Source organism: Haliaeetus albicilla, chromosome 5, assembly GCF_947461875.1.
Source record: "Haliaeetus albicilla chromosome 5, bHalAlb1.1, whole genome shotgun sequence".
Classification (NCBI taxonomy): domain Eukaryota; kingdom Metazoa; phylum Chordata; class Aves; order Accipitriformes; family Accipitridae; genus Haliaeetus; species Haliaeetus albicilla.
Window position 1 is genome coordinate 35,529,855 of NC_091487.1, and position 17,984 is coordinate 35,547,838.

A 17,984-nucleotide genomic window follows, 5' to 3' on the forward strand; every position below is an offset into this window, starting at 1 on the left:
ACTTAACAGAAGAAAAAGAAAAGGAGCATAAAGTCTGTCAACATACTGAGAGGTGGGAATTGCAGCTTTTTCTCTGGATTCACAAAGGAAGGACCCCAGTTAATTAAAAACATCTATTAATTTTAATAGTACTTTTTTGAGTACAGTAACAAAAAATCCTAAAAATTCCCTAGGCCTCTCCTTCCATCCTTCTAGATGTCATTTGCTGTGATTCTTTGCCAGTAATCCCTCCCCCCTTCATTGTATTTGAATTTCAGTGGCCCCTGCACACCAATACATTTTCTCTCTCAGGCTGCCACCTACCACTGCACTATGGTCCCTTGCCCTGTGACTGACGTGATTATTTTTTAACAAGTTACTGCTGAATGTGTGTGTGAGTTACAGCAAGAGGCCTAATTTACTACGTTGCTGAGCGCTCACCTGTGGAACTGGCACTAAGTGGAGCCATGCTTTGGGCCTTAGCAAAGAGCAAGCTGCTACTAAGTACTGTGAAAAGTCAGAAACCTGGCATCCTGGCATCCTGCCTAGCCCTGGCATCCCTAATGTAGCAGATCCTTTCATTTTAATTCATCTTCCCCATCTGCAAACCCAGGGACAATAAAAACCTCCACGTGTCAGGTGAGATCTGGGCCTCTCCGAGGCCCAAGGCGCGTGCTCGCTGCCAGGGCCAGGTGACTGAGGTGCAGGGCTGGTTTGGTTCGTTCGCGGGCAGTAATTTCATGCCGGACAGTAAGGAGAAAACAAACCGGTGCTTGCAGCACTGTCTGCGGGGCCTGGGTGCGTCGCAGGGCACTTCTCTTTGCTTTGCTTCGTGCTGGGTGATGCCCACCGCTGGAAGTGGCAGCTGACAGACGCCTCTGTTTAATTAGCAAGCCCAAAGGTCAACCCGTGTTTCAGAGGCGGCTCCTGCTCGCAGTGACTCTCGGTAGCGTTGCAGCCCTCCGTGGGAAAAAGCCCGTGGGAGACGAGAACCGTGGGTGCTGGAGGGCCGGGCGGGCGGGTGGCACCGAGGGGGGTCCCCTCGCCCCCCCCGGGCTCTGCCCCCCGACGCCCCCAACCCCACGCTGGCTGCAGACGCGGGGTAAGCCTGGGGCAGCCGCCGCGCGGAGCTGCGCCCCCCGGCTCCGGCTGCGAAGGGCTCGGTCCGCCAAGACGCTCAGCCCCCGCTGGGTTTTGCCCAGCTCCGAGCGACCCCCGGGATCCCGTGGGGGTTGGCCCGGCCACCGCGGCCGCCTCGCCTAGGGGCTCCGGAGCGGCCGCCTGCGGGGCGGCCGCGGGCGCGGAGCGGCGCGCTGGGCCCCCATCGCTGCAGCCGCCCCGACGGGCGGGCGGCTCCGGCCGCCTCCGCGCTCAGCCCGGGCGGGACGCTCCGCTCCTTCGCCGTCCCTGCCCTTCGCGGGATGCCTGAGGAGCCCGCAGCCCTCTGAGAGACGCAGCGCCGGGAGGGAAAAAAGCCACCCGCGGCGTCCCGCCTCTTGCGGGACCAAAAAAAAAAAAAAAAAAAAAAGAAAAAAAAAATATCTGTAGCTGATACAGAGCTATGAGCGTGGCTGCGGACCGGGAGCCACGCTTTAACACTCCCCCCTCCATACACACAGGGCTTTTTTGCCAAAGCTGCGTAACTCCCGGCATATTTACAGAAGGCAAACCTCAGCAATGGCGATTCGTAGCAGGGAGGGCCGGAAAGGTGGCTGCCTCCCTCCTGGCCAAGGCAGGCCGGTGAGGGGTCCCTGCGGCGGCACCGCTCGCCCGGCCGGCTCCTGGGCAGGGAAGCGCCCCAGCAGCCCGGCCGACGGCCCCGGGCAGCGTGCGTGGAAGGGCAGCGGAGGCCGGGGGCGGAGGGGGGGGATTTAACTCTTCTTAAATGTCATACTTTAATGGGGATGGAAAATGTGAATTTTCTGTGCATTCCAGGAACAATTCCTTGGGGTGGTGACCTTTAGCACCGATTCTTTTAAGAGAGGCAAGTAGTCGAGTGTTTATCTGGATGACTGAAAGCTTTCCCTGGTGGAAGTTTATGGAAGTGTTAAAGGGGGCGGATAACACGGGCTTTGGAGGCGCTTGTCCAATGATCTGGAGGGGCTTGGAGAGCAGATCTCAGCTGGCAGACATTTAAATGGGAGACAGCTCGGCGCTGCTGCAATTTGTCGGCAGGATCCGAGACTCTCTCTCTATGGACTCCCGGGCAGCTCCGGTCTCCCAGGCCACCCGCTCCGCCGAGTGACCCGCCGGGCAGAGCCCCGCAGAGCCCCGGGCCCCGCCGAGGAGCCGCCGCCGCCGCCGCCGCCGAGCCGGGCCCCGCCGAGGAGCCGCCGCCGCCGCCGCCGCGCAGGTGAGCCGGCACGCGCCGCTCCGCTCCGCTCCGCGCCGCGCCGCGCCGCGCTGCGCGCACTCACAGCGGGGGCGCAGACGGGAACGGCAGCTACGGAGTTCGGCCGGTCTCTGTGGGAGGCAAAATTTGAATCTCTCTCTCCTACCTTCGGGGAGGGGGAAGGGGAGGAGTCGTTCACCGGTGTCTAGCAAAACTCCGTGGCGCCTCGGTTTTGCAGAGGGTGACACCCGTCCCTCCCGTCGGCGGGAGCGAGGCGGACACCGACAACCCCGCTGCAGCGCTGGGGTTGAGGGCGCCGTTACATCTCTCTCCCCTGACAAGCCCAGGGATTGCAAAAGCCCCGTTAGCTCTGCCTCTCATCTCCGCCTACAGCATCACTCCCGACAAATTGGATTCGGCGCCCACCCGACACACGGCAAAATCCCGGCCCGGCCTCTGCGCGGAGCGGGGCGGGGGCAGATCCCCAGGTGCCGGCCCCGGCCCCTCCCGTCCCGTCCCGTCCCGTCCCGCCGAGCTGCCCTCTACGAGACCTCTCAGCCCCCGGCTCTGCCCCGGCCCGCCTTCGCAAACCTCTGCTGCTCGGCGGAGCGTGCGCCTGGGCCCCCAGCACCTCCCCGGGGCGGGGGCCGCACCGCCCGGGGGCCTCGCTGAGTGCCGGCGGGGTCGGGCGCCGCGAAGCGGAGGGTCTGCACCGGCTGCGCACCGGCTGCGCGCCCGCGGGCAGCGCCGCGCGTCCCGCTACCGCGCGTCCTCGGGCGCCGTCGGGCGGGACGGACCGCGGCTCCGCCGCTGCGCTGGGCGGCCCTCCGCCTTCCCCTCCGCCGCCTCCCGGCCCTGCCCTCCCACCTGACTCGTTTTGCCGCCCCGACGGCTCCCTGCATCCGTCGGGCACCGCTCCCCTTCCCCGCGCTGACAGGCCCCCGCCTCGGCTCGGCCTGGCCGGAGCCCTCCCCGCGGGCGCGGACCGGCCTCGCTCCCCTCGGCCCCGGGCCCGCGGCGCGACCTGGCGCTGGGCTTTTCCCTCCGGGAGGACCCACGTTTACTCGCCCCGTCCGTTTTAATGCGATCCCCCGGGGGCTCGGGAGTCACTTCCAGGGAGCTCGTCCCCCGTTGGCTAAGCCTAGACGGCCGTCGTCCTCGTCCCGTCCCGTCCCGTCCCCCACGGGAGAGACCCGGGTGGTGTCGCCAGCCGCCGCGAGGAGCGTCGGCGCCCGCGGGAGCCGGGCCGAGCCGCTCCCGGCCGAGCCGAGCCGAGTCAAGCCAAGCCAAGCCGGCGGCCTCTCCGCCCCCGACGGCCGCCGGCGATCCCTGCGGCGTACCCACCCAGGCTGCGCTCAGCGACAGCCCGCTCTTACCTCGGCGTGCTGGGCGGTGCGGCGGGGCCGGCCTGTCCGGTGCGGGGCCGGCCTGTCCGGTGCGGGGCCGCGGCGGCGGGCCGGGAAGGTGCGCGGTCCCCCCCGGCCCGGCGGGCTGCGCGGCCCGGCCCCGGCCTGCTGTTGTGAGCCGTAGCGTCCGCCCCCGGCCGTCAGCTGCGGTCTCGCTCCTGGTGTCCCGCCGGTGGCTCCTCTCGGCGAAAGGCTGGCGAGCGAACCCCCGCGTCGCTCGTCGGGGCCGAGGTCCGGTGCCGGGGAAACCTCTTTTTGCGTAGGCAGGGGCTCGGCAACACCGACGGGCGTCTGGCGCGCCCCGGCGGCCGAAGGGACGCGGGGTGCAGCTGCCCGCTTTGTGGGGTGCGCGGAGGCGTTTGGGCGCAGCGCCGGCGAGCCCGCAGCCACGCAGAGCTGCTCCGAGCCGAGCGCGGGGATCCGTGGGCCGGGGCAGGGCTGCTCTCCCGCCCCCGCGCCTCGCCGCCCCACAAAGCCTGCGAGTAACCGGCCACGCAGCGTGCGGCACAGACTGCCCGGCAGTGGTGAGGGGCGGCAGTGCCCGCAGCGCTCTGCTCCTCTCGGGACGCAGTCCCACGCTGTGCCAGAGCATCTGGGTGTTTTTCCTCTCGGCGATGTCACCCAGAAACGCGTGGCTGAAGCCTTGCTCCTCGTCCGTACGCGTGGCTGTGCGCGGGAGCCAACCCGTGCTGGTGCTTGTAGGGCTCCGTGAGCAAATCTGTCTGAAGGGAGTTGCGCTCTGCGGCGTGGAGCTGTCAGGCTGCGTGGGCGTCTTCAGGCAAGTCTAAGTCGGGTTTGGTACCGGCCATGCCCACCATGATGTTCAACTTCCCTGGAGCCCCGTAGGATGTCCCGCAGAGCAACGCTTTCTTAAAGGGGGGATTCTCAAAGACGTTTCCAAGGTCTTTTTTTCTTTTCTCTATTGCTGCCTACGCTCATTATGTGTCTCAACAAAAGCCATCTCCACGACTCACAAGAAGAAATTATCTGAAATGTAAATGTATCCAAATTCTACCAAGCAGAGATGTTAGCTTTGCTGTCTTGATCTCAGAAAAAAAAAAAAAAAAAGAAAGGTTCTCTGGGAACCGCCATTGCCATGCCTTTTTGTATATTTAAAAATACAGATCTGTGAACTATGAAAACATTACATAAGACTATTTCTGTAATTCATATATAATAAGCCAGGCATAAAATTATGCTGATCCTTTGGGACATAAACCACTTCAATTTTCTCAGTAGTCAAAGGGTTGTGTTTGGCCTCTTTCTTTGGCTGGTATTTGAAGCCCACCAAATACATTTGGGTTTTTTAGGTCTTCGTCAGATTATTTTTCATGTTTTCTGTGAAGCACATGAGTCCATGGTTCATCATAATATTTTCCTAGTAAATATGGTTCACAGATGAAATTACGGGCCTGCTGAGGTCTGTGAGAATTTTCCTGTATATTTCAACAGAACCAGGATTCCGTCCAGTTCTTTCAAACAAGTTGCTTTGTGCTAAAAATTTCAGTAATAACTTTCTGACTCGGCCTGGGAACTCCTAGGGAAATTCTGTTTATGAACTGACATGTGGAGATACTTAATTTATAGCAGAAAATGTATAAACGAAAAAATTACAGCTTAATTGTATGAAATAATAAACCTGAAAGCATTTACACTTCTCCATGAATGGTTGCTAGTATTAATCCACAAAATTCCTAATCTGTTTTAGATGATGAGATCCCAGGCTCTAGATCAACCGCATATGAGGTGATATGAATGTTAGGGCCCAATTCTGCTCCTGTTTGAAGTCAGCAATAAAACTTCTCTTGGCTTCAGGACTAAGAGCTTACAGATGATGAAAAGTAGAACTCAGCAGTGAAATATGGAAAGAATAGATTTTTGAAGTATTTTGTTACTTTTTAAAAATAAATATGAATCCTATCAGATCTCTCTGGATCTGAATGAAGTAAGTGGGAATTGACCATTTTGGTTATAGTCATCTGTTCGTTCAAAGGATTCTCAAATAGACTCTCAAAAGGATTTCTGGTTATGCCAATGTGACAGCTAGTATCAAGTACTGAAAATTTTGCAGAAATTTGGAATGTAAGATTTTACAGCCTGATTCCTCACAGCTCCTACCCAAGCTCCAGAGTTATTACTTCTGCAGAGTGATGGCTGTGACAAGAAAAAAATACATCTACTTCAGGAGAGATTTCTTTTTGGTACACCTTTGGGTATGGTAACACTGATTTAGCTAATTGTACTCTTCTGTGTTCTATTTTTTTGCAGTAATACCCCACACCCACACCCCCCCCCCCCAGTTAAGGAAACGTTCACAAACACTAATTCATAGATGGATGAACCATGCGAGTTGCTAACATAAGCAAGCAGAGGTGTCGTCTTCTCTCATAAGCAAATGCATTGCCTTGGGACCAGAGGTGGGGCAGAGCGCCCACACTGCATGTCGGTGGCTTTCCTTACTGAAGCATGGCACCTCATTTTCCTCTGTATTTTGCATTTTTTAAAAAATAATCTTAATTTTTAAAAGAAATGTTTAATAAGTTACTATTAAAAGAAAGTCCTGCTTGAGCTGCTGTGGGGATCATGAGGTTCACACAGCCTGTTCTGTGGGTCTATGTTTAAACTGTATTTATCCCTAAGTGATTGGATTACTTTTACTTTTAGGTGTGTGTTTTGGAAGTGACCATAACAAAAGTTTTTGCTGAGTTGCTAATTTTCATTTGAATCACGATTTCTGTTATGAGCCTGTAATATAGCTTCCACCTTTAAGGCTGGAAACCAACTCAGTGAAAAATTACCTTTCCTCCCCCAGTTTAGGATTATATTGAAACACATGCTTGCATTTCCTTAGGGTTAAGCACATGCTTAATAAAGATGCATGAATTGGGGATACAGATCTTACAATAGTAAACATTATCACCAAATTTCTCCCAAATTCCCATCCCAAAGTACACCTCATTTTCACATGACTAGACCTTACTGTGCCAACAACTGCACATTTATTAAAAAAAAAAAAAAAAAAAAAAAGTGAAGCAATGTGTAGGTCATCAGTTGTAGAAATAAAAGTAGTCCAGGAATATGCATGTTCATGTTGGTGGAACTTAACTCAGTTATAGGACACTAAACAAACACCTGAAGTTTCCTGGCACTGCTTATAAACTACCAATTTATTTTCAATTGCATGCAATGACTTTTTTTTTTTTCTTTTAAGGCTCTGGCACCATCTTGAGTAAATAAAGTGCATATTAAAATACTGTCTAAATACAGCATGGGTATACAGTTGCCGGAGAAATAGGAATAGTTTTGGAAGAAGTCATTCTGGTCTCCTGAGGAAATAAGCAGTGGTTTGTAACTCTTTTTTAAAAAATTATTTTAAAGACAAAATTAAACTTAAAAAGAAACATGTTTAAATAACATTCAGGTTGTAATAGAAATGGGGAAAAAACAGCAAATGTGAATTTCAAGCTGACACTTGAAATTATGCTGCATTAGTCTTCAATTAGAAATCCCAACTGTTTTTTTTGTTCTATGTCAGAGCCTTAAGGTTATTGAAATTGCATGTTCTGTACCATATTTCATTTAGATATTAAAAGCAGCCCTTCCAAGTTGTCTGTTGGAGTCGTCAATAACGTCATTCTTACATCCTTCGCTTGAAGCCTGAAGCTTCTGCCAAACATAGGTCATACTGGTACATAAACCTAAATGAATAAAACTAATGCATATATTTATCATATGTATTATAAACTCTAGGTGTTTTAACAATCTGTAGACAAAGACTTAAAACATTAGATCCACAAGCAAATCCCTGAATACGCGGGACCCCCCCCGTGATACTTTTCCACTCCAGCAATTCCTTTCCCAGTCCATTCAGTGAGAAGCACTTTTTGAACAGCATAATATAACATTTATTTTCTCCGTGTGACTGGAAAGACCTAGTAACTGAGAAATAACAGTTATCTTTTATAGCAGATGGTACTCTGCTGAGTCTCTAGGTGGCCTTTACAGTATTGGCATTTGGCTGCTTTCCTGCCTAGTTGTGTGGTCTCAGGCAAAGCGGATAAAGCTGTCCAGGACGGTGCCCTTACTTTCAGTTCAAACGCTAGTTTATCCCTTACTGATAAAACGAGTCAAATAAGGGATACAACCACAGCACTCCAAGCAGGTAGAAGACACCAACTTCCTCAGGATTTTTTTCACAATTCTTCCCCTTTTCAGTGCATGTGCCTCTTCGCGGTTCTCCCGTTTTACGGGTTTTTTGCAAGCAGTCGCTCATTTCTGTTGGCTTCTTCCAAGCTCCCACAGGGAGGGTCGCCTGAGAGCCTCATTCCCCGATCTGTCTGTCTTGCTGCCACATCCCTGGCTTTCCAGAACAACATGGAGACCACGGTACTTCTGGAAGGGGGAAAAGTGTGACAGCCGATGAGTTTCTTCCCGGCTGGTTGGTGTCTTGAGCTGACTGAGCAGCCAAAAGAACTCAGAGTTTTGGGAAGCAGCAGAAATGATGGAATAAGGGAGGCAAGAAAGGCTGCTCCTAAGCTGTTTATTAGGTTTGGAGCAGGGCTGCAGTTTTGAAGAACCTGATAGTCTCCACTTACTGCACTTCTTGAAATGTATTTTTTGTGTATGCACAAACTACATGATGCTTCATGTTGTGTACAAAACGCTGCTGTCCTCATATGTCTTTTCAATATCATGCTGTATATAATGATTAAAATTCAGATATCTGAAAAATTCTTAACACTGTGACTGCATCTGTATAACTTCTGTCAAGGGTTCAGAGTAATGTGCGAGAAGGTGTAATTTGAAATTACAGATGCATCTCTTTTAACCTATACCTAAATATTCTTTTACGTTAATTGCCTGTCTTGTTGCACATCTCTTACCTTAAGCATCATCACACTCAGCCACAGTGGACCACTTCAGAGGTGCAGTGTGACAGAGCTTGGGACGCTGTAATTCAGGCAACAGGTGGATACAGCATGCACATTATATTCTGGATGTATATTATGCAAGAAGCTGTACAAAGCTTCTGAGTCTGACTAAGGAACACATAGCTAGACTAGATCTCCTGAGTGAAAGAGTTTAGTCCTCTGGTACCATAGATAGCTATGTCGTATAAATCCTTGTGTAGCATAAAATCTGTTCTTCCACCAGTGTGAGTAAGGAGCAACCTTCCTGATGTCAGTGAGCTATCAGAAGGGAATGAGAACTCTTAACTAGGGTAGTATACATGGAGAAAAGAGCTGGGAAAAGATGCGTGCTACACAAAATGAACTTTAGTTTGGACTTATTTTATCCTTTGACTTCCAATCACCATATATGAAAGCTTTTATCACTTGGTAATCTGGAAGCAGCTTTCCAGCTGGTAAAGGCTAAATGCTTATCTTTTGTAAGTGTGTGCATGCACACACACACATTTCCTTTATGGAACTGAAAATTTACTGCATACCTGGCTTTTGTTGATATCTGAAATCCACAACTGTGCTTTATTCCCTCAACTTCCTCCATATAGGATGGTCCGCACACTGTATGCTGTCGGTGCTGTGTTTCTTCTAATGGGACTTCTGCTACCAACAGCAGAAGGGAGAAAGAGGAATCGTGGATCTCAAGGTGCTATCCCTCCTCCTGACAAAGATCAGCCCAATGATTCAGAGCAAATGCAGACACAGCAGCAGTCAGGCTCTAGGCATCGAGAACGAGGAAAAGGCACCTCAATGCCTGCTGAAGAGGTGCTGGAGTCTAGTCAGGAGGCACTGCACATCACTGAGCGCAAATACCTAAAGCGGGATTGGTGTAAAACTCAACCCCTCAAACAAACTATCCATGAAGAAGGCTGCAACAGTCGTACCATTATCAACAGGTTCTGCTACGGCCAGTGCAATTCCTTCTACATCCCCAGGCATGTCCGTAAAGAAGAAGGCTCCTTCCAATCTTGTTCCTTCTGCAAGCCCAAGAAATTCACCACCATGACTGTTACACTCAATTGCCCTGAGCTTCAGCCCCCGAGAAAGAAGAAAAGAATCACCCGAGTTAAGGAATGCCGGTGTATATCTATTGACTTGGACTAAACTGAGACAAACGTAGCGATTGCACTCTTGACTGTACGCAATCATTGCCAGCGTGAGAGTGAGTGGCATGAACTAGTATACCTTGGGGCTGGACAAAACTGAAAGGAACCTAGTGAATTACCTAAAACAAGCAAAAAAAACCCCAACCCCAAAAACAAAGGAAAAAAAATTATGTAAAGGAAGGGCACGCATGTGTGTGTGTGTTTGTGTGTAAGGGGGAAAACGGATGTGTACAAGCAATATATGAATGTTCACTATGGCAAAAAAATTTAACAGGGGTATGAAATATTAAAAAAATTTGTTTACCCTCAGTCATGAATTAGGTTTCCTAGTGTATATTCACATTTTTGCCGCTTGCTGGGAAAGTGGAGCTGTGGCTTTTGCTAATGTTCACCTGCTGTGCTGTTTGCTTTTACTGTATTAAGAGAAACATCAAAGTGAAAGGACAATATATTTGAAAGCATGAATCTATTCTTAAATACGAAGTAGGCAAAAAGCAGTTTAAAGCATAGCAAAACCATCACTGAAAATAGCAGCTGTATCAAGAGTTTGTAACATGCTTCTTCAAAAAAATAACTGTAATTCACAAGCCATGTCTGGAGAACAATGGGGGGACGTGGGAGTGCTGAAAAGTCACTATAGGTGGATGGAAAACAGAGCTACAGCAAGTTAGAAAGCAAAAGGCCAAAGTAAGTAGATGGGGAGAGTACAAAAGGGAGTAGAAAAAGGAAAGACATAAATAGGAAGACACAGAGGAAGAGATATTGTCTTCTGTTTACGTTTTGCTTTAATTTATATACCTAGTCATATATTACATAAATTAAAGAGAAACTATATACAAGGCTATAAATATACTTCTGAATTCTAATGGCTCTCTAAATCAGTCAAAACCCATTCTTGTGCCACTAGATCATTTGATGTCTTGTATTTCTGATATCAGTTATTCTTCATATCTACATATATATGTACGTGCAGTATCTTTTAGTCATTGGTATCTATACGTACATACAATGAGTATGCATACTCCATTGTGTGTATCCGAACTCTCTCCTTCTCTTTTTCACACACATACATAAAAACCATACATAACCACAGCACAAAAATCTCGCTAACCAAGATCAAGTACAGAATGGCAGTAATTTAGTACATAAAGAGCAAAGCAAAAATTAAAACAAGCATCATGTGACTGCAAATGCAATAACCACACAAGAGACAAAAGACACGACATTCATGACTAGTAAACATTGCATTGTTATTGTTATTTTAGCTTTGCCACAGGCATGCAGTTTGTTGAAAAAGAGATGCAGAACTTTGCCAGCAATAATCCTCTTTTTATATCTTTTACCACAGACTTGCATTTATACTGGATTTGGACTAAGTAAAGAGAATTTCCTGAAAATTAAGGGCTAACTGCCCCTCTCTTTTGGGGGAAAAAAACCATAAAAGGGGACACACTACTTCCAACAGCTCGATGAATCTCACCTGTGAGGTTATCCTGCCTTTTCTTTCCTTCAGGATTAGGAGCTTAAACTTGATCAGGGCCGTAGGTTTTGGCAAGAGCACAGGTCCTGCAAAAGAAGTTGGTTTAGCGCGGTGGGCCATCGGACCCGAGAGGCAGCCCTTCCACGCGTGTTGCCCTTGCTTTCGCGGGCGCTCGATGGGAAGGAAGCCTGGGGGTTGTCTCGCCGCCTGCACCTTGGACCACATGGCGTGCAGACTGCTCATGCTGTCCTGGGTGCTGGCTTTGCAAAGGCGCTTTCCCGCCGGTGCTGAAGAGCTCACAGGGTGCTGCGCACCTTCCCTGGGCCTGGGCCGGGGCCGGGGCCGGGGCCTGGGCTGGGGCCTGGGCCTGGGCCTGGGCCTGGGCCGGCAGGGCCCCAGCAGCCAGTCCTGTCCGGTGGGGTACCGAAGGAAAGGCATGTTCCCATGCCAGAGTCAGTACCAGGCCTGAAAGCAACCCTGGCATCACTGACGTGAGTGGAACGGGAGTTAGGTCCCCACTGACTGTGTGATGGGGCTTGGATCGTCCAGGGCTCAGTGTCTCCGTCCAGCAGCAATACTCTCTAGTACCCACGATCAGTGTAACTGTTCTCTCTCACACCAGATGCCTCTCTCAGCCATAAGGTGATTATCTTGACAGTATTTCTGTCCATTGAATGCCAAGGAAGACAATTCTGCCCTTACTAGCATGTCCAAAGGGAAAAATACACAGAGTGGCGTGTCGCAGATGCATCCTGCGTGCCCTCATTAGATTAGATGCCCCAGCTGTTACACAACGCATCACGCAGTTATTGGCGATATCCTGCGTCTCTGCAATGAATACATTTTTACTGTAAAATCCACTGCTGTGAGGTCTGCGTTTGTAAGATTAAGAGATTGCAACTTGTTGATTGATATTATTAAAATGCATTTTATCTGGTGTACTTTCACTCAGCAGGTTTGACACATTCTTCATGGATTTTAAAATCCAATTTTAAAATCTGGAATTACAGGAAGTAGATTTCCACTGTGTGGAATGTGAATAGTTAAACAGAAAGATATGGATATTTAATGTTATTATTAATACAAATCCTCTTTCACTGATAATAGGCAGGGGTTGTTTTCCTTTAAATAACTTTTTTGAGTTGGTTTGCAGGGGAAAGGGCCAATCTCAGTCATTGCTGAAAGTTTTGTACTAGCTAGAGTTTCTGTTCAAGAAACGGGAACACCTTAAGAATGAATTTTTTTCTTCACATGAAATTGACAGCAAAACTCCCATTGTCTTTTACAGTGACTGCTATGTCCCTAAACCCTTAGCCATTAAGCAAGGCTTCAGACATTACTGGCTTCTTTATTTAAGATTAGGCTAGCATTCTGAAGGAAAATTGATAAAAGTTTTACAAATCTTTATGTTTCAAAACAGCCTGTGCATAGATCATGATGGAACTCCCCTTGAGACAAATCCCCCCCCCATATGTAAATTTTATACAAAGAACTTTTATGAATTGCTAGTTATTGCCTGAGAGTAAGAAAGTTCTGCTAACTTACAATTATACGAGATATTTAATATCAACCACAATATGTATTTAAATGTCTGCTTTATTCTAAAAACAATGGACTATATAACCTAAGGCTGCAGTATTTTCATGCTCGGTCTCACAAAGCAAAACTTGGTTTAAAATGAAGTTTTAATTATTTTGTAACTGAATAGAATTGGAGTTTTTTCTTCCCAGCATTTTGTACGTCATTTTAACTACTAGTAACAAATAAATAAAATATCTTCTCCAGCCCATGTCTATTGTTGGTTGGCTTTTTTTTTATTTCTTCCTTAAGTTTCCAGCTCTTTCTGGATCTGTTGTACTTTACTCTGACTTCTGTGGTTTCTTCTAATTATAAAAGTGCTTACATTATGACAATGAGACACAGAGACAAGCAATGGCACCATCATTCAACACGGCTACTTCAATAAGGTTTTTAAATGAGATCTGTCACTTCCCCCTCACCCTTCCACAATTTATAGAAGGAAAATCTCAATCTTTACTCGCACTTTTCCCCTTGTAAACCATACAGTGACAGTTCAAAATATAAATCAGCCTTGAATTGTTGTAGAGTTAAAGTTGGAGTCGGCATGCCTGCCTTACACCTTATCTCAGTTTTACGTCTAGCTAGCAGTTTACTCCTGCTTTTAGAAAAAAAGAGTAAGGAACACTTTCACAATACAGCATGTTACAAGCTGTATATAGGGACAGAGAAGATGAAAAATAGTTATAAAAGAGAAAAGGAAGATTTGTCCCTGCTGGCAGCACTTGAGCCAGGCCAGGGTTGAGGAAGGACTGCAAACACAGAGACCAGGTTTCTTTGAACTTTCCACCCCGCCAGTGGAAGATAAGCAGCAGTGGTATAAATTTTACCTTTCCAACCTGCTGCCTTGTCAGATGTGTGAGGGACTTGGTCGATCATTGCAGACCCCGGTGCAGTGCTGCTGTCTGCAGTAGCGGTGGCATTGCTTGCCCTTGTGAAGAAAGCTGCTCTGATAGGTACAGCCACCTCGCTGAGCCGGACTGAGAACCGACTGATTTCACATAAGCTTCTGAGCAGTGATATAAGCCTAGCAATTTTCAGACGTACGCCTTTTAATTCAAAGGAATGGATGACATATAGTCAGGTAACACGGTCGTATGAGAGAACAGCATGTAATGTTTTCCCATGGCACACACAGATAACCAGAGAAAAGGGTCAGATGTCCTGTTCCCAGCTCTGAAAAAGCTGGGTGCTGGTGATATCTGGTGTGTTCTTCCTTTCATGCAATAATGGAGCTGAGCAGTCTAGTTGTACTGGTTGTTTGGGGTCTTTTAAAGGCTTTTTGGTTTAGTCTTCCTTCTCTTCTAGCTTTTTTCTGCTTCTAAAACTTACTAAAAGGCTAATAACATTAAAGTCATTATTTTTAGAAGGCAACTGACTTTTTCCGGTCTGAGATATGGGCACAGCTGGACAGAACAAGTTTCCTTGAAAAGATGTGCATATACCTCTTTATTTGAATATTTAAAACGGAGAGAAAAACCTCCTGGACTTACCTTCCTAGTACTCTGTAGTACCATGGTCCTACTATTTATATGCTAACAAGCTTGGACATACATTATAATTTATGTCTGGCCTACATACCAGCTTTGAATTGAAGATACATCCACTGTGAAGTCCCATGTGCTTTATAGATAGTTACACTGACCAAAAGAAGATAACAGAGAGAGAATTCACACACCTTTATCAGCTTTCAGCGACACAGATAGAAATAAGACTATTTTTTTCTCTCTCCCCAGTGAGGTAGGCTACATTTCTCTTTGGGATTTCTGTGTGTGCTCTGTCATCCATGTGCTGCACAGTTGGTTCTCACACACACTATAGGACTGAGGCATCAAGAGCATGTCAGATTCGCTGAGCATGTGCAAGACATCTGAGCAACTCATGCGCACAGTAGGTACGGTGTGTCCTGGATGGGTCAGTGGAACAGGCAGCTTCATGGCTCCGCTCCAGCTGCCTGTCCGCAGCAGTGTTTGGTTGGGAAGAGGGACATTGCATTTGCAAAAATGAGGAGTAATTTAACCTTGTAATTTACCTTCTGAGCAAGGAAAAAAAAAAAAAAAAAAGGAGCACCAGAGAACTGTACCCTTGGGGACTGATGTTTCTTTGTGCTATCCAGTGTACAAGAGTAAATCTAGAGTTGTTAGTTTCAAAAGGTTTTCTAAAGGGGAAGCACCAAGTCAGTGGTAGAAGACTGAGATGAGAATGCTGGTTTGCTTAACCTAATGATCTCCTTACACACTCTTTCCTTTTTAAAAAAGATACATCTTATTCACTCCAAATAACTCAAACCTGCCTTAGAAACCACTTCATTAGTTACTGAAATAGAGCAGTTAATATCAGCAGAAGACAGTCCAAAATTTTGTCTGAGTCATTCTGCTGACCTGGATGGTTCCACTAACCAAAGACTTTTGAAGGGGAGAGAGCTGCATCATTTAAAACTTCAGGGAGTGAAAACATTAATGTGTTTTTGGATTTAGTCAAGACACTGGAGATATCACTGGTACATATTTTTAATAACCATCAGATCTTGGCCTCAAGGTATCAAAAAGATTAACCATAATAAGAGGAGTCAGACACCTTGCTTTATTTTTTTTTTATCAGGTGAGACTGAAACCAGAAATATACAGCAACATGCAGGTATCATAACGAATCTCAGTGCAGATTTTTGATGCGACCTTGTAAGGCAGCTTCATAAAAACATCTGAAGCCTGTCTGCACTGCCTGCCTGGGAATGTAGCTGATGACTTTAAGGTGCCCTTTGACAATGTGTTGCTTCTGGCTGCCTGAATTCCTCCTCTAGCTTTTATGGGTCTGGGGGGAGGAGTACAGAAATTTTAACTGTCAATTGCTCCCTTTCCTATTATTTTCTAAAAATATTGAAAATAAAATTCATAATCTGCCTTTTTTGAATGATCAAGGAGCAAGATATGAGGATCAAATTATATACTGACATAAAAGAAGAATGTTTGGGATCGTATTAAAAACCCCAAACTTCTAAGTTGCGATAAGCCATAATTCCTCCTTGCTGTGATACAGATGTAAATCACGTAGTTTGGGGATGAATCAAATGGAGAAGTTACACTGACTCCCAGTAAAAGTTCTGCAAATAAAATTTGAAATCAGCATGTTTGCCTTTCTTTTTTAAAGAATGCCTTATGGGAACAGCCATATTCCAATTCATATTACAAGAGATCAAAAGAACAAAGGTTAAAATAATATCTCCATCTCTCGCTAGAATAATTGAGAGCTATATCTTATCCTTCTGTCTAGTAATATCAATATGGATTCCAGCAAGAAAGCAATTGGAAAGAATTAATGTGTCAGTTACAGCTCATCTGGGACAGCAACACTCAAATTCATTAATCATAATTTTATAGTTATTGTGTGGCATTACTACAGAGCACTGTGAAGTTTGTTTGATTTATTTAATGATGCAGACCTAAATATTGTTTTTCCTTTAAATTAAACTTTACTGAATTTCTATGTGTTGTAATTAGTTTGTTGAGGTATAAAGGCACAGTCTTTGTATTTAAGAAAAGAGACATAATCTTAGCTTTGTATTAGTATATTCTTCTATTCAGAGAATTAAAAAATTGTGCTATATAGGTGTAACATACATGTATTTATCTCTCTAAACAAAGGTACCAAAAGCCTAGGAATGCATTAGATATATTTAGAAGTCTGAAAAATGTACATTTGATAAGTTTGTACATAAAAGTATGGGCCAGTGTGCCAAGCTTCTTACCAACATACTTCATGAGTGATTAGTATAGAATAAAGTCAACAATTGTAATGACAATTACAAGAGTAGGCATGAAGGTTTTTTTTTCAAGGAGGGGGACAGGGTTGTGCATACCCAGTAAAGTTTATTTCTAGGCAATTACATTTAATGGCAAAAATGAAGGCTAGCTGAACCTCTTTCCTTAGGATCTGAAGGACCTTGAATGTTCCTTAGGAAACAGATGTTCAAGGAGAACATGTATTTCCATTTTGTTGTTAATATGTTTCAACTCCAAATGAATGAAGAGGCTAGAATTTGGGTGTTAAGTTAGATCTAACAAATAAAAAGGAGAAAGAAAACTATGTGTACAATGGAAAGAACTTACTGAATGGATCTAAATCCTATGGTAGGTAATTTGATCTAATTTTTGCAGAAAGGCAAATGCCAGATGTTTGCTCCACTTTGATCTTAATAACACTTTAGGCTGCAGACAATAAGATTGGTTTAAAATTTATTGTCTCTTTGATTTCTCCATTCTAATGCTTTTTAAATTCTTTACACAAGACAGATCTATATATAGGCAACTGGGGTGGCATCAGAAGCATTGTATACTTAAGACATTCTTGAAAACCTCAGTGTGGAGCAGTGTTTGCTGTTTTATGCATCAAAACAAAGCCAGATTTTATACAAGCAACATTCAATTTTCTTTTTATTATAATGTCTCTTTTTATTTTGCATATGAAGTTCTGACTGTTGCATCTGTGGCACAGCTCCTTATATGCTTTTATCTTTCAATAACCTTATTAAAAGTCAAGACAATATATTAAATGAACATTAAGCAGCAGGAGTTGAAAGTTAAGTTAATCCATTCCCTTGCGCTGGGAGTGCAATCTATGTAGATCTTTCATTTCACCGTTAAGTTGCTTTTAGGATTCTTTTTGTATAGAATATGCTTCAAAAGGAGAACTGCCACTGAATGGACACCAGTGAAAGTCTTCAAGAAACCATAATATCCCAGAGGTATCCAACTTGCCTTCAGTTTGGCTCTTCACATTCAAGGAGGCCATTGCTCTGTGAATGTGGGTTGAACTCAGCCTACAGCTGCTTATTAAGTGGCCTCAGGTTTCTAGCAGGGTATTTCATATATATTCACTGTTACTGAGAAACAATGAAAAGCCAGTGAGACTAAGAACAAATGGTAGAGCAAGAACAATGATTAAAAAGAAACAAATAGAAGGCAATCCTGGTATATAGCCTGAATGTCTTATCATAGTTCTCTGGCATAGTTCAGAGCCATCTGTCCCTTAGATTCACGCATGATGTCTCTAAACAATTGTTTTCACTCTGCTCAGCCCAGTAGTCTGAAAGTTCAAGAAGTCAGAGTCAGTTTGCCTCTGAAGGAAATGTTGAACTTTGTC

General features: G+C 46.2%; 1 protein-coding gene across 1 annotated transcript; it reads left to right on the forward strand.

The window, feature by feature from the left end:
- The first annotated feature begins 2,007 nt into the window (after window positions 1-2,007).
- GREM1 (gremlin 1, DAN family BMP antagonist) lies at window positions 2,008-13,051 on the forward strand. The gene is made up of 2 exons (XM_069784106.1): window positions 2,008-2,332; window positions 9,230-13,051. Exon 2 carries the CDS (start codon window positions 9,231-9,233, stop codon window positions 9,783-9,785), a length of 555 nt encoding a protein of 184 aa, XP_069640207.1. The 5' UTR covers window positions 2,008-2,332; window position 9,230; the 3' UTR covers window positions 9,786-13,051.
- Window positions 13,052-17,984: the final 4,933 nt, after the last annotated feature.